The sequence below is a fragment of the Schistocerca serialis genome, chromosome 7 (assembly GCF_023864345.2).
Source record: "Schistocerca serialis cubense isolate TAMUIC-IGC-003099 chromosome 7, iqSchSeri2.2, whole genome shotgun sequence".
Lineage (NCBI taxonomy): Eukaryota > Metazoa > Arthropoda > Insecta > Orthoptera > Acrididae > Schistocerca > Schistocerca serialis.
The window spans coordinates 176,473,384-176,497,052 of NC_064644.1; the positions used below are offsets into that span (position 1 = coordinate 176,473,384).

The 23,669-nt window shown below is 41.8% G+C and overlaps 1 protein-coding gene across 1 annotated transcript in view; it reads left to right on the top strand.

Annotated features, from left to right (window-relative positions):
- The window catches only part of LOC126412945 (nose resistant to fluoxetine protein 6-like), a 116,993-nt gene that overhangs the window by 90,542 nt on the left and 2,782 nt on the right, over window positions 1–23,669 (top strand). Inside the window, exon 8 of the mRNA XM_050082837.1 lies at window positions 14,970–15,153. Coding sequence (XP_049938794.1) covers window positions 14,970–15,153 — 184 coding nt within the window. The remainder of the gene's footprint in view (window positions 1–14,969; window positions 15,154–23,669) is intronic.

The following is a 23,669-nucleotide window of genomic DNA, read 5'->3' on the forward strand; positions in this document are numbered from 1 at the left end:
TTTCTTATACTTATGGTTCTAAGCTTAGAAAGCATCACTACGATAGATGCAGGCATGAATACGGTCATACACAGTCAATCATCCATGAGTGTTACTAAGCCACGCCTGCCTTCTAGCTCGGTCTGTCACGAAGTGGCCGAGTATATGATATTATCGGCGCTACTCGTACTCTGGCCAGTGGCCACCACACCTCTTTGTCGACCCTTAAGATTTTGAAAGTGATGAACTTTAATTCGCAAAAAATTTTACATGTGTTGAATGTTCGAGCGCCAAAATGTGTTGACAAGGGAACGGTCGAATCCAACAAAGTTTTCCCGCAGGACGAATAAACCGAAGTAACGCGCTCTCAAAATTTTACCTGCTAAGGCTATCAGAAAGTTTTTTTTTTTTCAGTGTTACGGCTGTTCGTTTTTGCTGCACAAAGAACCGCTTATAACCTTGTACAGCCCTCCCTGACTTGCGCGTGACTCGGCGAATAGGCAGGCGCAGCCGTGACAAGAAAACGTAGTGCAACGTAGCGCTATTACATTTTTTTGAATAACTTGCAGTTCGTGTTGAAAGTTAAACTGTTGCAGATGTAACTGTCTTACAAGTGACAAGCAAAGGGGAAAAATCTAGGCAGTGTATAATATTACATTACAGACGGCTTCCAACAACTGGGACTTCCATTTTCTGACATTAAATATTTTATAACAATTCTTGTAGCGCACTTCTTATGATAATTTTTAATAACGTGCATTGTAATAACGATGAAACAGTTCCTTGTTTATTCCCTATAATCTTCACAAAAATGCAAGTGTTATTGGATGATGAAAACAAACATTTTCCATACACCAGGCATACCTGAAAAAAAATTATGCACTCAGGCTCTTCAGAGTAATTACTAATTTTCTTTAGACATAACTGGAATGCCACAAGAAATGACCATGGCTATTGTTCTGCATATTGTCCTGCGTACCAGGTATACTTTAAAATTCTTAAAATGTGGTGATGCAAGCTGGCAATGCAGAAATAACTGAAGTTTAACAATACTGTTCCACTGAAAAATCTGAAATGACAACAGCACAGCTTTCGGAAATTGTACCGTCGGACAAACTGAAAGATGCTATACACTGTTGAGTTTTTTTAATCGAAAGCCTGAATCACACCATTAATTCCGCGTGGTATCCGAATTGTATTAACATCTTTTCGTCGTCCCCTAAACGACAGAGGTGACGTTATGTTCAGACCAAGAACTGAATTATTTTCTGCAACTAGTAAGAAGACGTTTTGGATATAGCATTGAAAATTATTCTCTGCTACTTTTCCAGATTTTGTTACCATGATTACAAGATTTTTGGAAGTAAACAGCCCTTTTCTGAATTTTTCGTTGTTGTATACGAATGTGTTATATCAGTCATCGACTGCGCGAATGACTCTGGTTTTTTTCTCGCTCGAATGCAATTTGCACACTGTTCTTGCCCGAAATCTGATTGATTGACTTCATACACAGCATTTTAGGGGATAACAAGAAACTTCGTCTTCACATCAGGTACGAATTTATCTACAGTATTACCTATTAATGACATCCCCTCTGCACGTTCACTTGAAGTAAGCTTCGTAATTTTGCGACTTCTTTTTCCGTATAATTTCCTGAATCTGTTTAAGCAGGTCGAAGAAGCCTGGAAATCAGAAATGTTAAACCCACTTGCAAGTCAGAAGGCCCAGTCTCATGGTCTCATGGAACTCTCTCGGTAACAGTGTACTGAAACTCACGAGCAGTTCTAAACCATTCGAATACCTTTTATTTCACACTTCTGCTAGTTTCAGTTTGGCTCATATTTCTTACTTTGTATAAACCTTTCTTCCGTTTATACAATTCAAGTACAGATCTTACGAAATGAAACCGACTTTGCTCAGTGCTTAACTTTATGCACTTCTTCCTCCTTTGTTTAACCAAAAAAAATTACAGCCTTATCTTTTTCACTGAAGCTATCACTGCACATGTTTTCTTTTGTCTTGGAAAGTACTCTATTTTTGTTCTAGACTTTATTAGCACAATAATCATCGTTCGAAATGTAATTCACGGAGTCGTCCGAGTTATTTTCTGTTTCTTCTAACGTTTCCACACTTTCTAACGAAATGTCGACATCATTTGAATGATATACGAAGAATTAACTACTAAGTAATACATATCTAGGTGCTCAGGAGAAGTTGGTGATTTTGATTGCATCCCCTGTTCTTCACGCTTCATGCTGCACATGCTCTGTCTGTTATCGCTACAGAAGAGATGTCCAGTTCTCCAACCGTCAAGCGAGCAATAAATTGGCAATTTTCAATTTTTAGCAGCTAAAATTTTGGCAGTGTGTTCCTTTTGGTGTATTCTTCCTATAAAAAAAATTCAGGGCCGGTTTCGACATGTCGGATTGGACCGTTCCGTCGCGATTCCCGTTATGTACGGTAATGCCATCAGCTACCTTGTCTCGGATGTCTCTTGGAAGGATACTTGCGCCAAACCAAGTTTGGCCGTTTCCGTCCACCCTGTGTCGTTTGAGTACCCTGTATCCATATACTCAGCACTGCGGGCTTTTTCTCCTGCCGTGCAATTAAATGCTGATAAAATTACCGATACTCCGAACCCTCTGCTCTCTAAAAGTTCGCTAGCGCTTTTCCCATTCCAGTCCCACTCCGCCACCTCGTCGTAAGTTGAAGTAATTGCGAGGTATGACTTCTCTGTATGCTCGGACCTTCGATGCGCACCACGGTTAATTTTGGCAGTGGGTGTTTTTTTCCATAAAAAGTTACTCGCAACACAAGCGTAACCTAGTGACGAGTGCAAAGTTCAGCGCCTGTACGACCTCGGAATGTCCTATACATCGAGCCTCATGATTTGGCCAATATAAAATGCACTGTGCTATACATGAACGTATTTAACCAGTGGTCTGCTTCGACCATTCCCTCTCGATATAAAGATCACCTCACTACAGCTCATGTGTATGATAATGAGGTATGCACCTGGAAATGGAACATGTGAGTGACCCTGACAAGTCAATCGTAGCTGTGAAATTGGTGTTAAATTAATAATTGTGGGTGTGGGGGGAGTGTACGTTCATCTACTAAAATTAAAATGGAATTCATTAAAACCATGGTTTGCCCATATGTAAACACAGGACATGAAATTACAAATCCGATTATCTCACAAATCGGAGATGCGTGTAGAATGTAATCTGAATCTGTAGACATTAGTTCATTATGATATAGAATAGGGAAGGGCACACCAGGAAAAAATGGAAGACTCTTGTACGATATACCAAACTGAACAGCAAGTGCGGTGTTGGATTGGTCACGATGATTGGGTCGATTCCGAAAAGTGAAGGGGTGAAACATACATGAAGACCAATTAGCAATGGCATGACCGGGGAAACTCAAGATGCATGACCGATGTAACTCCCTAGTTACTTGAAGCATATACAAAGGCACCTATTGTCATATCATTGCTACTGCTCGCCCATTGCTGCCTGAACTTACACTTAATATGTGGTGAGCTTGCACTATAGCAGTTGGTGGATCGCAGAAGGCCATCGAGCTTCTCTTGAATGACGGACATGGACGTCATACTATTCTGCAAGCTCAAAGTTCTAACCTGAATGACGAATCTTGGATATCTCCGTCAAATTCTGAATCGTGAATCTTGAACCTAGAATCTCAAATACTGAATTTTGAATGAAGCTGTAGCTTACGCTCTGCCATTCCTTCACTCGTGATGCTCCCAAGAATTACATGTAAGTCAATCTGAAGGATCGTCTCACGTCTCACCCTCAGCCAATGAGAGTCTACGGCTGTAACATTTCTCTTTGTTGCGCTGAATTTTTGTTATAGGTGTAGCCAAAGTTTTTTTTTATTTTTTTTATTTATTTAAAGGAAAAGCAAGTGGTGGGATATCGCTGCATCAGAAACTTGCGTGTTCCGACGAATGGTATAATTCTTTTTCTAAAGTTTCCGAGCATCGACCAAGCAGAACGTGGCTTCGTTTCCGTGTCCAGAACTCCACGTGGACTGTTCCTAAATAGTGACACTAGCAAGCCATCGGCAGACTACAAAGCTGTCCCTTAGCCTTTAATTGTTAACATGGCGTCCGACAAATCCCCAGCACATTTATGGTAGCTAAATTTATTTTCGGTCACGAATTTTTCATTCGTATGTTGCTCATTTTTGTTAGCGTTTGACAGTTATTTAGTGGCTGGAGATTTCCTAGACCCCTACATCAACACTTCCGTTACAAGACAGTGTCGAAGAAGTAGGTGTAAATTCGTTTACTCATGCTTTCCTGTCACTTTGAAGCTTTTGAATTTGGAATTCTCATTAATGATTTTATTTTTGTAACAGATGATGGAAGAAGACGCTTCCAGTTGCTTCGTTGAGGAGGTTTCAGATGAAGATGCCTGTGTAGTTGGGCTGTCTTCCGATTCTGTATCAGACTACTGTATCGAGTCTCAACATAACACCACTAGTAAGCAGTCTGGTGATTCAGATGATGCAGATTCAGACTTGTCCAATTTTTTCATAGGCAAAAACAAGAGTACAAAATGGAGGAAGGTTCCTGTCAATCAGAGAGTCAAAGCTAGAAGGAGCAATATCATAACTCGTTTTCCTGGAATAAAGGGATCGGCAAAGATTTGTAAATCTATCAATGATTGTTTCTCTGCGCTAATAGACATCACATGTATTAGTGCTATTACAATAAGTACAAACATAAAAATTGATAAAGACAGAGAAAAGAATAAGAATGGCAGAAATGCATATTTGATGATACTGAAGTAAAAGCCGTCATTGGACTTCTGATTTTAGCAGGATCCATTCTCTCAAGTCACCGAAACTTTCTGAAGCCAACTTGGAATACAATTGCTATTTATACATTCTTCTAGAGAGAAGCGTACGAAATTAAAATAAAACTGTTGTTTTTCGATCTAATAACTGGAGTTGGGATTCCGATCACAGTTGAGATTTCTTCGCACTTTTCTCGTTTTATCCCATTATTCTAAGAAAGTGTGCACGCCATCTACAGTGTCCTCCTCCTCAACCAGAACTATCCCATTTTTACATTTTTTTTAAAACGTAGCAGGCCTTTCAGTTTTCTTCTCAACAGAATTGAACTGCTTTATTTATGAACACTATTCCATCGGAGCGTACTCTTCGATACTGTATATTTGGATGGTGACAATCCATTTCAGCCGATGCTAAGGATTCGCATAAGTAGTAACGCACTATGACCATAACGTGACTATACAACGCCGAGACACGTGTGTCCATCGAGTACTGTCGGGTATTGTCAAACGCCTTTGGTCTCGTCTGTACGCGAACAAAGTTTAGTTAAGCGATCTGCCGTTGGCAATTGTAAAATGAATAAGTTATAGTTAAGATTTAAACCAACAAATCTAAAGTAAACCTGACAGAAAGGCGAGATGTTTCAGTGAACAAAAAAGCAAATATAGAGAAAACAGCAGCGCAACTGGTGCTGCGCTAGGCGCTGTTAGATTGTAGGTACCCAAGGGGTGGGCGGTCCAGACGCACGGCCTCTGGTCCTTCGCCACGGGAGAGGCTCTTCTACTTGGTTACATGCTCTATGTTCACAGCCCGACGTCCACGTCCACTCGTCCCCACTCACATTGCATTTGGTTTCCTACGATCGTGAGACGCCCTGTTGATAAATGTCAGCCTCGCGTATGTGCTGTTTACCGTAAGAGGGCCCCGCCAGATAGGCGCCCCCAATTCGCCGAAATGTTGATCCCCTCAAACGGCGCTTGTCGACCGACCACCTGAACTGACTGGTCGACACAGCAGGCGGCCACTGTGGTCTCATCTACATCTACGTCATTACTCTGCTATTCACAATAAAGTGCCTGGCAGGGGGTTGACTGAACCACCTTCGAGCTGTCTCTCTACCGTTCCACTCTCGAAAGGCGCGCGAGAAAAACGAGCACTTAAATTTTTCTGTGCGAGCCCTGATTTCCCTTATTTTATCGTGGAGATCATTTCTCCCTATGTAGGTGGGTGCCAACAGAATGTTTTCGCAATCGGAGGAGAAAACTGGTGATTGAAATTTCGTGAGAAGATCCCGTCGCAACGAAAAACGCCTTTGTTTTAATGATTGCCACTTCAATTTATGTATCATGTCTGTGGCACTATCTCCTCTATTTCGCGATAGTACAAAACGAGCCGCTCTCCTTTGAACTTTCTCGATGTCATCCGTCAGTCCCACCTGAAGCGGATCGCACACCGCACAGAAATACTCCAGAACAGAGCGGACAAGCGTGGTGTAAGCAGTCTCCTTAGTAGACCTGTTGCACCTTCTAAGTGTTCTGCCAATGAATCGCAGTCTTGGTTTGCTCCACCAACAACATTGTCTATGTGATCACTCCAATTTAGGTGATTTGTAATTGTAATTCCTAAGTATTCAATTGAATTTATAGCCTTCAGATTTGTGTGACTTATCGAATAATCGAAATTTAGCGGATTTCTTTTAGTACTCATGTGAATAACTTCATACTTTTCTTTATTCAGGGTCAATTTACACTTTTCGCACCATACAGATGTTGTTGTTGTGGTCTTCAGTCCTGAAACTGGTTTGATGCAGCTCTTCATGCTAGTCTATCCTGTGCAAGCTTCTTCATCTCCCAGTACCTACTGCATCCTACATCCTTCTGAATCTGCTTAGTATATTCATCTCTTGGTCTCCCTCTACGATTTTTACCCTCCACGCTGCCCTCCAGTACTAAATTGGTGATCCCTTGATGCCTCAGAACATGTCCTACCAACCGATCCCTTCTCCTAGTCAAGTTTTACCACAAACTCCTCTTCTCCCCAATTCTATTCAATACCTCCTCATTAGTTATGTGATCTACCCATCTAATCTTCAGCATTCTTCTATAGCTCCACATTTCGAAAGCTTCTATTCTTTTCTTGTCTAAACTATTTATCCTCCATGTTTCACTTCCACACATGGCTACACTAGATACAAATACTTTCAGAAACGACTCCCTGGCACTTAAATCAATACTCGATGTTAACAAATTTCTCTTCTTCAGAAACGCTTTCCTTGCCATTGCCAGTCTACATTTTATATCCTCTCTACTTCGACCATCATCAGTTATTTTGTTCCCCAAATAGCAAAACTCCTTTACTACTTTAATTGTCTCATTTCCTAATCTAATTCTCTCAGCATCACCTGACTTAATTCGACTACATTCCATTATCCTCGTTTTGCTTTTGTTGATGTTCATCTTATACCCTCCGTTCAACTGCCCTTCCAAGTCCTTTACTGTCTCTAGACAGACCATACAGATATGTTACCTAAATCATTTTGCAATTCGTTTTGGTCATCTGATGACTTTACAAGACGGTAAATGACAGCATCATCTGCAAACAATCTGATAGCTACTCAGATTGTTTCCTATGTCGTTAATATAGATCAGGATCAATAGAGGGCCTATAACACTTCCTTGACGAACGCCGGATATTACATCTGTTTTACTCGATGACTTTCCGTCTATTACTTCGAACTGTGACCTTTCTGACAGGAAATCACGTGGTCCTGGCCCGTTTCGGGCCCCCGGTCCTCACTGCACCCCTTGCAGTTCTACGAGAGCTGCCTTGGCTATGGCACAGCTGCTACGATCAGTAACTATATACAGTCTCACTACTTTCTAAAATAGGGAAGAGTGATCTCTGCAATCGTAATTTCTGTCGCATACAGCAATGGAAATCACTGTAAAGGCATGGATATTTGCAGGAAAATTAAAATTGTCCGTTGGAATAGTTGTGCATAATGTATATGCAATAGTTTGAATCCAGTATGCCGACAAATTCAGTCAAATGATATCGCATTTGATGTCAGCAGTTCAGTGCAGAAGACATCAACGATTCAGGTGGTAGAGTGTGGAACTGGGTATAAAGGCAGTCGGCTCTCTGCTGTATTACACCTACGTCTGCATCATACTCTGCAAGCCACCTTATGGTGTGCGGTGGAGGTTACTTTCGGTACCCTCCAACCCTGTTCCACTCGTGAACAGTGCGTGGGAAGAATTATTGACGGTAAACCTCTGTATTGGCTTTAATTTCTCGAATTTTCTCCTCGTGGTCAATGCAGGAGATGTACTGTTTAGGGGGTGGGGGAAGTAATATGTTGTCCGACTCCTCCTGAAAAATGCTGTCCCGAAATTTCAATAGTAAATCTCTCCGTGATGCACAACGCCTCTCTCGTAACGTCTGCCAGTGGAGTTCGTTTAGCATCGCCGTAACGCTCACTCGCCAGCTAAACGTTCCTGTGACAAAACGCGCCGCTCTTCGTTGGATCTCCTCTATCAGTCCTACCTTATAGGGATCCCAGATAGATGAACAGTACTCAAGAATCAGAGCAACAAGCGCCTTATAAGCCACTTCTTTCGTGGATGAGTTACATTTCCTTAAGATTCTTCCGATGCTTCTGCGTCTGATGACTGCTTTTCCCACTATCTGGTTCATGTGGTCATTCCACTGAAGGTCGCTCAGCATAGTTACGCCTGGATATTTTACGGCAGACACTGTCTCCAGTTGTTTGTCATCAATAGTGTACCTGTACAGTAGTGGATTTCTTTTCCTATGTATGCGTAATATGTTACATTTATTTACGTTCAGGATCAACTGCCGGAGCCTGCACCAGTCATCAATTCTCTGCAGGTCGTTCTGCAAATTCGTACTATCTTCTGGCGTTGCTACTTTGGCACAGACAACTGCATCTTCTGCGAATAGCCTTTAAGAGCGTCCGACGCTTTGGTTCAAATGGCTCTGAGCACTATGGGACTTAACATCTGAGGTCATCAGTCCCCTAGAACTTAGAACTACTTAAACCTAACTAACCTAAGGACATCACACACATTCATGCCCGGGGCAGGATTCGAACCTGCGATCGTAGCGGTCGGGCGGTTCCAGACTGAAGCGCCTTGCACCGCTCGGCCACTGCGGCCGGCTCTGACGCTTTCTACTAGATCATTTATGTACAGAGTGATTCACGAAAATATGCACATATTTTAATATGTTATTCTACAAGTAAAACTGAAGAAAATAGTTCATATAAACATAGGTCCGCAAATGTTTAGTTACGGAGTTACAGCTAATGAAAGATTTTGCCTGAAATTTAGCAACTTCGCAAATATGAAGGTTTCGAAAACGGTTACGAGGTTAAAGTAATGCACGATTTTAATTTATTTTGTTGTCACTGATCTGGTGAATCTAATAAAACATGTCCCAGACGTGTATCTGCAGTAGTTTTCCAGAACATCCAGAGAAGGAAAGACGCAATTTGGTAAAATTTTTAATTTATTAACTATTTGGCCCAATTAGTTTTTTAAATTCCAAACAATTGCACAAAGTTTTCAACAGAAGTTGTAGAGGATTTAATTTTTGGAAAAATGATGGTAAGGAAGTTAACTGAAGCTGTTTGAATGTGTGAGATAATCTGCTTTTATTAATACCATAGCACACGGGAATTCATGTTAAACCGGAAAAAACAAAGTTCACTGTTAATGAAGTTGTACTGTGTACATACATTTTTGCAATACACTCACAATAAATGTTCAAAAATGTCTCCACCGAGGTCGATGCATTTAGCTGCACGCGTATGAACAGATTTTGGTGCTCGTTTCAGTTTGACAGGGCTGTTCTTAATTTCGTCTATTGCATTCACAATGCGAGCAAGTAACGCCCCATGTGTATTGACTTTGTCCTCATAAACTATGTCTTTCATCCATCCCCATACACAAAAATCCACTGGTGTTAAATCGGGAGATCTGGGTGGCCACAGACGTGTAGCACCACGACCAGACCATTTCTGGGAAAAATATTCATTTAAATGTGTAGTAACGGCGTTGGAGAAATGTGGAGGCGCGCCGTATTGTCGAAAATACATTTGCAATCGTGTAGCAAGTGGAACTTCTTCGAGCAAGCGGGGTATTTCTTCTTAAAAGAATTGTAAGTACGTCTCGCCAGTTAGACGTTCTGGGAAAATGAATGGTCCAATAAAGTATGTGTTTATTACACTACACTACACATTTATGCTAAATCGCTGCTGGAAATTGCGTTGCGCTGTTGCGTGTGGGTTTGACTCAGACAATATTGTTGTGGTCTTCAGTCCTGAGACTGGTTTGATGCAGCTCTCCATGCTACTCTGTCCTGTGCAAGCTTCTTCATCTCCCAGTACCTACTGCAACCTAAATCCTTCTGAATCTGCTTAGTGTATTCATCTCTTGGTCTCCTCAGACAATATGTGCTCGTTACGTAAATTGTTTACACCATTTGGAGTAAGCTGTGCCTCATCAGTAAATAAACTGTATTTGTGTAACCACCGGTTAGTATTTAACCAGTTACACACCTCCTTGCGAAGGGCAGGATCTCCCGGATGTAAATGATGCACTTTTTGTTTATGGTAAGGATACAAATTGTACTTCAGTGTACGCCATACCTTAGCTCGTGAAATGGCAAATCGATTAGACATACGTCGTGTACTTGTACCCAGGCTACGTTGAACAGCATCCATAATATCCTCACCATCTTCTTCACGAATCGAGCGTCGTACTGATTATGAACGCTAGGTAGAGAACCTGTTTCCCGTAACATCCGAAATACTCCGCTAACGGTTCGTGCATTCGGTATCTTCCCAGTTGGATAACGTACGCGTTATTCGTTAACTGCAGTCGTATCATTACCATCACATATGCCATAAATAAACACCAAATCGACGTGTTCCACTGTCGTAAATTTGAAAAGCATGCATATTTCATAAATAATTTAGAAACTACAATAGTTACTATGTGGTTTCATTTAAATACACTGTTCTTCTTATGTTCTTTCACTGGACAATACAGAAAATTAACTCCTTACGGAGTTACGGCTAATAAAAGATTTTGCCTGAAATTTAGCAACTTCGCTAATACGAAACCATCGCAAAACTGTAAGAGGTTAAAGTATAGCACCATTTCCATTTATTTTGTTGTCACATCTGCTGTGATGTCGAGTTCTCTTATGTCTTACTTAATTTCTTTGATCCATTTAGTGTTCCTCTTAGTACTCCACAATTTTTCTATTATTCTCTTACTAATTCTGTTTCCTGGTTTTGTCATCAGATGTCCAAAGAATGAGATATATTATTTCCTAGTTGCGTTCATTTGAAGCTATTTTCCATGGACCATTTACTTGATATTGTTTATTTGTGTATGTCCTAATTATTCTTGTTTCTATGTTTATTGTTTTGTCAGTTTCTGCTGTATTAGTTGTTTTGAGGGTGGTTTCAGCTGCATAAGTTATTTCTGGTAGTGTAACTGTTTTATTACGTCTTAGTTTTGCATCCATGGATAGGCTTTTCTTGTTGTATGTGTTTTTTCTAATGTAATTTGCTTTCGTCAGTTTTTTGTTCTGTTTTGCCATGATGGTTTACCACTTAGATTGTAAGTTATAATTTAACCTAAATATTTAAATTTATCAACTATATATTTTTTTGTTCTTCTATCGTAATTTTGTTTGCAAGTGATGGGTCAGTTAGCATAATCTCTGTTATACTGATCAGCTAGAACATTATGACAACCTACCTAATAGCCAGTATGCTTAACTTTGGCACAGATAACAGCGGAGACGCGCCGTAACATGGAAGCAATGAGGCCTTACTAGGTTGCTGGAGGGAGTTGGCACCACATCTGCTCACACAAGTTGTCTAATCCCCAAACATTCCTGAGAAGGGGCGATGAGCTCTGACGCCAAGTTCAGTCTCATCCCAGATATGTTTTATCTGGTTCAAATTTGGCAATTTGGTTGAGCCAGCACATCAATTAGAACACGCTATTGTGTGACTCGAGCCACTCCATCACATACCTGGCCTTGTGACATGGCTAATTGCATTATCTTGTTGAAAAATGCCACTGCCGTCTAAAACCACGTTCGTCATGAAGAGGTGTACGAAGTCTGTAACCAGTGTACGATACTCCTTGGCCATCAAGATGTCGTGCACGAGTTCCACTAGACCCGTGGATGCCCACCTGAATGTTCCCCAGAGCATAATGGAGCCGCCGCCAGCTTGTCTCAATTCTGCAGTACAAGTATCAAGGAGCTGTACACCTGGAGTCTGGAACCGCGTGACCGCTACGGTCGCAGGTTCGAATCCTGTCTCGGGCATGGATGTATGTGATGTCCTTAGGTTAGTTAGGTTTAAGTAGTTCTAAGTTGTAGGGGACTGATGACCACAGACGTTAAGTCCCATAGTGCTCAGAGCCATTTGAACCATTTGTTCCCCTGGAAGACGACAGACTCACGCCTTCCCATAGGCGAGATGAAGAAGTTATCATCAGAACATACAACGCTCTGCCCACTACGCCGACGTCCAGTGTCCAGTGCCGATGGTTACGTGCCCATTTCAGTCGTAGTTGCCGATGTCGTGATGTTAACATTGGCACACGGAGGAATCGTCGGCTGCGGAGGCCCATCGTTAGGAGCGTTCGGTCCACTGTGTGTTCAGACATACCTCTTCTCTGGCCAGTATTAAAGTCTGATTTAGTTCCGCCACGGTTAGCCGCCTGTTCTTTTTTAACAGGCTGCCCAGCCTACATCGCGACATCCGACATCTGCAATGAGGGGTGGCTGCCCTACTCCACGACGTGTGGACGTGGTTTCATCTTGGTTTCACCACGTGTTGAAGACACTCACCACAGCACTCCTTGAACTCCCAATAGGTCGTGCAGTTTCCGAAATGCTCGTTCCTAGCCTTTGGGCCATCACAATCTGCCCTTGGTCAAATTCAGATGGATCGTGTCAGGTGACGTTGCTATCGCTTGGACGGGTTTATATCTATAGTAGTCCAATGATCATAGTGTTCCGTCTGATCAGTATATACAGGGTGGTCCATTGATAGTGACCGAGCCAAATATCTCACGAAATAAGCGTCAAAAGAAAAAAATACAAAGTACGAAACTTGTCTAGCTTGAAGAGGGAAACCAGATGGCGCTATGGTTGGCCCGTTATATGGCGCTGCCATAGGTCAAACGGAAATCAACTGCGTTTTTTAAAATACGAACCCCCATTTTTATTACATATTCGTGTAGTACGGAAATAAATATGAATATTTTAGTTGGACCACTTTTTTCGCTTTGTGATAGATGGCGCTGTAATAGTCACAAACGTATAAGTGCGTGGTATCACGTAACATTCCGCCAGTGCGAATCGTATTTGCTTCGTGATACATTACCCGTGTTAAAATGGACCGTTTACCAATTGCGAAAAAGGTCGATATCGTGTTGATGTATGGATATTGTGATCAAAATGCCCAACGGGCGTGTGCCATGCATGCTGCTCTGTATCTTGGACGACATCATCCAAGTGTCCGGACCGTTCGCCGGATAGCTACGCTATTTAATGAAACAGGAAGTGTTCAGCCATATGTGAAACGTCAACCAAGACCTGCAACAAATGATGATGCCCAAGTAGGTGTTTTACTGCTGTCCCGGCTAATCCGCACAACAGTAGCAGACAAATTGCGCGGGAATCGGGAATCTCAAAAACGTCGGTGTTGAGAATGCTACATCAACATCGACTGCACCCCTACCATATTTCTATGGACCAGGAATTGCATGGGGACGACTTTGAACGTCGTGCACAGTTTTGCCACTGGACACAAGAGAAATTACGGGACGATGACGGATTTTTTGCACGCGTTCTATTTAGCGACGATGCGTCATTCACCAACAGCGGTAACGTAAACCGGCATAATATGCACTCCTGGACAACGGAAAATCCACGATGGCTGCTAGAAGTGGAACATCAGCGACCTAGGCGGATTAATTTATGGTGCGGCATTATGGGAGGAAGGATAATTGGCCCCCATTTTATCGATGGCAATCTAAACGGTGCAATGTATGCTGATTTCCCACGTAATATTCTACCGATGTTACTACAAGATGTTTCACTGCATGACAGAATGGCGATGTACTTCCAACATGATGGATGTCCGGCACATAGTTCGCGTGCGGTTGAAGCGGTATTGAATACTATATTTCATGACAGTTGGATTGGTCGCCGAAGCACAATACCATGGCCCGCACGTTCACCGGATCTGACGTCCTCGGCTTTCTTTCTGTGGGGAACGTTGAAGGATATTTGCTATCGTGATCCACCGACAACGCCTGACAACATGCGTCAGCGCATTGTCAATGCATGTGCGAACATTACGGAAGGCGAAACTCGCTGTTGAGAGGAATGTCGTTACACGTATTGCCAAATGCATGGAGGTTGACGGACATCAATTTGAGCATTTATTGCATTAATGTGGTATTTACAAGTAATCACACTGTAACAGCATGCGTTCTCAGAACTGATGAGTTTACAAAGGTACATGAATCACATTGGAACAACCGAAATAAGAAGTTCAAACGTACCTACGTTCTGTATTTTAATTTAACAAACCTACCTGTTACCAACTGTTCGTCTAAAATTGCGAGCCATATGTTTGTGACTATTACAGCGCCTTCCATCACAAAGCGAAAAAAGAGGTCCAACTAAAACGTTCATATTTCTTTACGTACTACTCGAATAGGTAATAAAAAATGGTGGTTCCTATTAAAAAAAAAAAAACAGTTGATATCCGTTTGACCTATGGCAGCGCCATCTAGCGGGCCAACCATAGCGCCATCTGGCTTTCCCCTTCAAGCTAGGCAAGTTTCGTTCTTTTTAGTTTTTTCGTTTGACGCTTATTTCGTGAAATGTTTGGCCCGGTCACCTACAATGGACCACCCGGTATACTAAAGTAAAATACGCGCGGATTTCAGTCGAATTTTGCCCTCAAAAGGAGATCAGAAAAAGCGTTATCTCACAGTATTGTAATGTTCAGTTGGCTCTAATGAGGTTAGAGTATCACTTTCGCGCAGTAATCCTAGGTATCGGCTGTTTATGTTGATAGAGCTAAATTCCTTTTCCAGGTGGCGGTGAGTGCCTGTTGGGCAGCGTCGACGGCTCTGGCGCTGTTCGCCACGTACGGGCTGCACCTCAGCTACCACAGGCCCTACAGCAGGCTGGAGGCTGCGCTGTTCGCCACCCTGCAGCCGCTCGCCTGGGCCCTGTCCATCTCGTGGGTCATCTACGCCTGCGAGAAGGGACGCGCAGGTCAGTTGCTGGCACAAGTCATTCAGTAATAGTACCTCGCACTAACACTCCCTTACTTGAAACATGCTAATAATTATCTCAAAGCGCCAAAACAAAGCTGTAGAATTTGTCACACTACCACCTTGCATCCATAGCAAAAACAGACCTAATGTCTGCAGGGATACCGCAATCACTTTTTATACAATGTTATTTATAATCCGTCTTGATTGCAAAAATGTTTATTCACATGACCGGTTTCGGTTCCTCTAGAACCATCTTCAGATCTGCAATTTCGGTTACAGGAGTCCACACTCAACAACCTTCACATGGTGTGTCACGAAAGTGCAGATCTGAAGATGGTTCTAGAGGAACCGAAACCGGTCATGTGAATAAACATTTTTGCAATCAAGTCGGATTATAAATAGGCTTCCATCCAGTTTCCTTTACAGATGTACTACACTTTCACAGAACCGATTCAACAAATCTAGGTGTTCCACTCACCTTTTTCAATACTAATTTTACGTGTCTGTCCCATTTCACATCGCATCTCGATACTGCCAGTAAATACTAATACGATGTGACGTTCTCAAGATGCTCACCACTAACATTGTAATCGGTCACAGTCAGGTTATTTCTATATCTCCATCAACATCTCCATGGCTACTCTGCAAATCACACTTAAGTGCCTGACAGAGGCTTCATCGAACCACCTTCTCACCAATTATCTGTTATTCCACTGGCGAACGGCGCGCGGAAGAAACGAACACTATATCCTTCCGTGGGAGTACTGATTTCCCTTATTTTATTATGATGATCGTTTCTCCCTATGGAGGTCGACGTCAACAAACCATTTTCGTATTCGGAGGAGAAAGTTGGTGACTGAACCTTCGTAAGAAGATACCGCCGCAACGAGAAACGCCTTTGTTTCACTCATCTACATCCCAAATCCTGTATCCTCTCCGTGACACTCTCTCCCCTATTTCTCGATAATACTAAACGTCCTGACCTTCTCTGAACTTTCTCCATGCACCCGTTAATCCTATCTGGTAAGGATCCCACCCCACGCAGCAGTAATCCAAATGGGGACGCACAATAGTAATGTAGGCAAACTCTATAGTAGATCTGTTGCGTCGTATAAGTGTCCTGTCAATACAACTCAGTCTTTGGTTCGTCATCCCCCACAACATTTTCTGTGTATTCTTTCCAATTTAAGTTGTTCGTAACTGTAATTCCTAGATACTTAGTTGAATTTATGGCCTTTAGATTTGATTGATTTATCGTGTAACCGCAGTTTAACCGATTATTTTTAGCACTCATTACTTAGGATCAACTGACAATTTTCACACCACACAGAAATCTTTTCTAAATCGTTTTGCAATTGGTTTTGATCTTTTGATAACTTAACTAAACGGTAAACGACAGCATTATCCACAGGTAGCCTAAGACGGCTACTCAGATTGGCTCCTAAATCATTTACACACATCAAAAAAAGTTTTGCATCACCTCGGTTCCGAGAGTTCTGGAACATGTACAGAAAATTGGAATAGAGATCAACATAAACATCATTTCCGCCTTTTCTATTGCTCATGAAAACCACACATTGCACGTTGTACCACCATACAGCGAGACCTTCAGAGGTCGTGGTGCAGATTGCTGTACACACCGGTACCTCTAATACCCAGTAGCACGTCCTCTTGCATTGATACATGTCTGTATTCGTCGTGGCATACTATCCACAACTTCACCAAGGCACTGTTGGTCAAGATTGTCCCACTCCTCATCGGCGATTCGGCGTAGACCACTCAGAGTGGTTGGTGGGTCATGTCGTCCATAAACAGCCCTTTTCAATCTATCCTAGGCATGTTCGATACGGTTCATGTCTGGAGAACATGCTGGCCACTCTAGTCGAGCGATGTCGTTATCCTGCAGGAAGTCATTCACAAGATGTGCACGATGGGGACGCCAATTGTCATCCATGAAGACGAATGCCTCGCCAATATGCTGCCGATATGGTTGCACTATTCTTCGGAGGATGGCATTCACGTATGGTACAGTCGTTACGGCGCCTTCCATGACCACCAGCGGCGTACGTCGGACCCACATAATGCCATCCCAAAACAGCAGGGTACCTCCACCTTGCTGCACTCGCTGGACAGAGTGTGTCTAAGTCGTTCAGCCTGACCGGGTTGCCTCCAAACACGTCTCCAACGATTGTCTGGTTGACGGCAATGCAATACTCATCGGTGAAGAGACGTGATGCCAATCCTGAGCGATCCATTGGGCGTGTTGTTGGGCCCATCTGTACCGCGCTGCATGGTGTCGTGGTTGCAAAGATGGACCACGCCATGGACGTTGGGGGTGAAGTTGCGCATCATGCAACCTATTGCGCAAAGTTTGAGTCGTAACATGACGCCCTCTGGCTGCACGAATAGTATTATTCAACATGGTGGCGTTGCTGTCAGGGTTCCTCCGAGCCATAATCCGTAGGCAGCGGTCATCGACTGCAGTAGTAGCCCCTGGGCGGCCTGGGCGAGGCATGTCATCGACAGTTCCTGGCTTTCTGTATCTCCTCCATGTCCGAACAACATCGCTTTGGTTCACTCCGAGACGCCTGGACACTTCCCTTGTTGAGAGCCCTTCCTGGCACAAAGTAACAATACAGACGCGATCGAACCTCAGTATTGACCGTCTAGGCATGGTTGAACTACAGACAACACGAGCCGTTTACCTCCTTCCTGGTGAAATGACTGGGACTGATCGGCTGTCGGCCCCCTCCGTCTGTTAGGCGATGCTTATGCATGGTTGTTTACATCTTTGGGCGGGTTTAATGACATGTCTGTACCTTCAAAGGGACTAAAAAATGGCTCTGAGCACTATGGGACTTAACTTCTGAGGTCATCAGTCCCCTAGAACTTAGAACTACTTAAACCTAACTAACCTAAGGACATCACACACATCCATGCCCGAGGCAGGATTCGAACCTGCGACCGCAGCGGTCGCGTGGTTCCAGACTGTAGCGCCTAGAACCGCTCGGTCACTACGGCCGGCGTCAAAGGGACTGTGTCAGTGATACAGTATCCGCAGCCAACGTCTATCTTCAGGAGTTCTGGGAACTGGGGTGATGCAAAACTAGATAAGGAACAGCAGAGGGAATTTATCACTCTCTTGGGGGACGCCAGAAATCGATTCTGTTTTACTCGGTGACTTTCCGTCATTTACTACGCACTGTAACATCTCTGACTGGAAATTACGAATCCAGTCGCGTAGCTGGAACGATAATCTGTAAGCACGCAGTCTGATTACAAGCCGCTTGTGAAATATGGTATCAAAAGCGTTCTGGAAATCTAGAAATACGGAATCAATTTGAAATCCCTTGTCAGTAGCATTCAAAATTTCGTGTGTATAAAGAGCTAGTTACGTTTCACGAGAACGATATTTTCTAAATTCGTGTGGCTGTGTGTCAATAGACCGTTCTCTTCGAGGTAATTCACAATGTTCGAACACAATACAGGGTGTTAACAAAAAGCTACGGCCAAACTTTCAAGAAACATCCCTCACACACAAAGAAAGAAAATATGTTATGTGGACATGTGTCCGGAAACGCTTACTTTCCATGTTAGAGCTCATTTTATTACTTCTCTTCAGATCACATTAATCATGGAATGGAAACACACAGCAACAGAACGTACCAGCGTGAATTCAAACACTTTGTTACAGGAAATGTTCAAAATGTCCTCCGTTAGCGAGGATACATGCATCCACCCTCCGTCGCATGGAATCCGATGCGCTGATGCAGCCCTGGAGAATGGCGTATTGTATCACAGCCGTCCATAATACGAGCACGAAGAGTCTCTACATTTGGCACCGGGGTTGCGTAGACAAGAGCTTTCAAATGCCCCCATAAATGAAAGTGAAGACGGTTGAGGTCAGGAGAGCGTGGAGGCCATGGAATTGGTCCGCCTCTACCAATCCATCGGTCACCGAATCTGTTGTTGAGAAGCGTACGAACACTTCTACTGAAATGTGCAGGAGCTCCATCGTGCATGAGCCACATGTTGTGTCGTACTTGTAAAGGCACATGTTCTACCAGCACAAGTAGAGTATCCCGTATGAAATCATGATAACGTGCTCCATTGAGCGTAGGTGTGAAGAACATGGGGCCAAATCAAGACATCACCAACAATGCCTGCCCAAACGTTCACAGAAAATCTGTGTTGATGACGTGATTGCACAATTGCGCGCGGATTCTCGTCAGCTCACACATGTTGATTGTGAAAATTTACAATTTGATCACGTTGGAATGAAGCCTCATCCGTAAAGAGAACATTTGCACTGAAATGAGGATTGACACATTGTTGGATGAACCATTCGCAGAAGTGTACACGTGGAGGCCAATCAGCTGCTGATAGTGCCTGTACACGCTGTACATGGTACGGAAACAACTGGTTCTCCCGTAGCACTCTCTATGCAGTGACGTGGTCAACGTTACCTTGTACAGCAGCAACTTCTCTGACGCTGATATTAGGGTTATCGTCAACTGCACGAAGAATTGCCTCGTCCATTGCAGGTGTCCTCGTCGTTCTAGGTCTTCCTCAGTCGCGAGTCATAGGCTGGAATGTTCCGTGCTCCCTAAGACGCCGATCAATTGCTTCGAACGTCTTCCTGTCGGGACACCGTCGTTCTGGAAATCTGTCTCGATACAAATGTACCGCGCCACGGCTGTTGCCTCGCGCTAATACATACATCAAATGGGCATCTGCCAACTCCGCATTTGCAAACATTGCACTGACTGCAAAACTACGTTCGTGATGAACACTAACCTGTCGATGCTACGTAGTGATGTGCTTGATGCTAGTACTGCAGAGCAATGAGTCGCATGTCAACACAAGCACCGAAGTCAACATTACCTTCCTTCAATTGGGCCAACTGACGGTGAATCGGGGAAGTACAGTACATTCTGACGAAACTAAAATGAGCTCTAACATGAAAATTAAGCGTTTCCGGACAAATGTCCACATAACATCTTTTCTTTATTTGCGTGTGAGGACTGTTTCCTGAAAGTTTGGCCGTACCTTTTTGTAACACCTGTAACAAATAAAAAATATAATAATAATAAAATACATAATAATAATTTGTAATAATAATAATTGTTAGTTTGGATAAGTAATTGAGGGATTAAAATTTTACGCCGTGAATTTATCGAGCTTCGCACGTCCGAAGATGTACGGAACATAGCCAGGGCTCATTATGCATTTTTTTTTTAGACAAAGTCTCACATCTGACCTCAGCTTCAATCATGAAAATGGAGTGACTAAAACTACTAAAACAAAGAAAAGCATACGATTAAATAAAACATATATTCATTTTAACATATACATTGCGATATAAATGACACGTAAAATTCTATCTAAATAATTGCAGATAATTCACAAATCAGGGAGACTTATTAATTCTGCGCCTCTTTTCTGCAAATAAATTTCAAATGGCTTACTGTGGAGCCGCACAAAATAATATGTCCTTCTAAGACAACGAATGACATGAGAGTGATGATGCCTACTGGCTGTGACGCGACTGCGGTGTTAATTGATTTATTTTGCATTCTCTTGTCTTAAAAAATCGATACATATAATCTAAGTTAACTAAATTAAATATTGTCTGTGCTCGAGTGCAAATGGTTCCTTAAACTGCCCCCCAAATTGCGAGAGCAAAGGTGTACCACCTGCAGCTGAGCAATTTGTTGACGTATTTTCTTTATTTGTCATGTCATGAATCATAAGTTATTACGTATCTTGTTTCACAGATTCAACATACTTAAAATATGATAAAATGTCATACATCTACACAAATACATAAATAATATTTACATACAAGATAAATGAAAGTGAAAAGAAGAAATAAAAATATTTGTTTCTAAGCAGTATTGAAACGGGGAACTCCGGTACCAAATGCCAGTGTAGTGGTTCAGTGCTATCACTGCTAGCCCGCGTTTGGCTCTCAACTTCATGTAACAGTGGAACAAATTTCACAGTTCGTATTCACTTGTGCTGTTACTTTGTAAAAATTTTGTTGGGCATATAGTCCGTTGTTCTCTTTCACTTCAAAATGTTATTACACATGTTCATTCAATAAATAAAATTAATTAATGGTTTTGTGCATATTCAGAGATATGTGAACATATTCTCTTTAGAATGTCACTTGGAAGTAAAGGTTTATACTGTGCTAAAGTCTTTGCACTTTGACATAAATGTCAACTGTCACACGTTTTGTTTACATTGAGACGAAAGTTCTTGAAGAAACAAGTTGGAAATCAAGAATCTCGCAATGAAGCGTGGTTTGGAAGACGTAGTTAAAATGTGGTTTCGTCTTGGTAGGAATACATGGTGTCAGTGGTTCCATACTGACCAGTCCGTGTTACATCTACTCAATAACCTCCAATTTCGTCTTCCGAAAGGCGTATGTCGTCTCCTGGATATTGTGTCGTCGTTTCGTCGAAAAGTGTGCCGTGGTTTTGCAACTCACGTCACCTATAGTGTCCCATCATGAGTGCAGTAAACCGTTTTTCTTTTTTTTTTAAATTTGCACACAACTTTTTCGTACATTGTTCGTTGCAAAACAAAATGTTCGTTCACAACAGAGAGCACAAAACTTCACATTGAGTACAGTTTTCTGTTACATATTTACGTAGATATAAAAAATTTCAGTGGAAAATGTACCTATACATTTACATTACATTGTTTGCTTATACATTTACATATTTTATATTTTTCAATTGCATTAAACTAGATATTTACAAATACATATGGGTCAGACATAAAAAAAAATTATCTTATAGGTTCAATGTATTGTGATACATTCAGAAAATCCATTTTCTTTTATAGGTCTCTTCCCTTTTTTAATAAAGTTTTCCTTTTAAGTATATTTTCCTTTACATCAGTACTACACAATAAGTGTTCTTCCTCATTAAATGTTTCCTGCAACATAAACTTTCATAATAGGTTAGAAAACATCTTTGAGATGATCTGTCCTGGAAGGTCATGATTACAATAAGACACGACACGTCACATCCGCAATCAATTCCAAATCAGCACATGCACAAAGTATCATTTACAAATAAAATAAATTATGTAGCCTTGCTCAATTAATCTCATTTGTCATTTCCTGTAGAGTGGTTTTTTTTTTTTTTTTTTTTTTTTTTTTTTTTTTTTTTTTTTTTTTTTTTTTTTTTTTTTTTTTTTTTTTTGCTCATGTGGATTGTGGTGTGAGTGTGAATAGCAAATCAAGTGTCTGTCATGCCAATTAATATATCAGGTTCAGGGCAGCAATTGTCTCTGGTCATTTAGTCTGTCAGCTTGTCTGCAGGGTATTAATAAATATAATGAGTAGCTGTGCTTTTCATGAAAATCGTTAGTTCTTCCTGTGTCTTATCTTCTTGCTGCTGCTGTTATTGCTGGTGCTGTAAAATGTAGATACTTAAGATTATAGCTTATATCTTCTTCTTCTTCCAGCTTGAAGTACCAGATGTGACTTACCTTGTTTTTGTATCAACATACTCTGCTAAAAGTTTTCAAATCTTTGTGAGGGTACAATCCTAAAATTCTCTTATTCTTGGGGTTTTGTAGAAGATATGCTCCAGGGTGTGGTATATCAATGATTGTGTAAGGACCTTCATATAATGGACGCCACTTAACATTACGTTTTAGAGGTGATGACGATTTGTAGTGGGTCTTAAGTAAAACTTGCATGCCTATTGTAAAGTTTTGCCTTCTTTTCAGATTAGCACCATAGTTCTTATTTCTAATGTCAGCTTGTTCAGTAATTGCAATGAGTACTTCCCTTACCTTTTCCTCGTGTGAAGGTTTGGTGTCAGAAAATAATGGTAGTGGGTTGCTCCATTCATTAGTTTCCTTTGTGTCAAACATGATTTCTCTGGGAGTATAGGGTGTGTTGTAAATATTTAAATTGTTGTGTATTTCCTCAAAAAGTGCTCTAATGTATCCAGTTTGTGTGCTGTGTTGAGGTATAAGTTCTCATCTATTTAATTCTCTAAAAACTCTCTCACAAGGGTTGGCTGATGCATGAAACTTTGAAATAAAGATGCTCTTAATGTTATTGTCCTTTAGAAATTTTCTCCAGGTGAATCCTGCATAATACTTGGCGTTATCTGATAGAATGGCTTTAGGTTTTCCACAGTATGGCATGTAATCATTTGTGAATCTTCTGATGATGGTGTTTGCTGTGGGTGACTTAATGGAAAAAGTTTGATGTGCTTAGAAAATATGTCATAAAATGCTAGAATGTATTTGCAACCTCCGCTGCTAGTTGGATGAGGTCCGCTAACATCTGTACAAAGTATCTCTCTAGGTCCGGTAGGTAAGATAGAGTGCAAATCTGTTTTGGTGGATTGATGTTGTGGCTTGGATTTTTGACTTATGAGACATTTGCTGATAACTTCATGTATTTTTCTTCTCATGTTTGGAAAATAGCAATATGTATGTAACTTGTTTAGACATTTCTTTGTTCCGTAATGTCCCCAAACT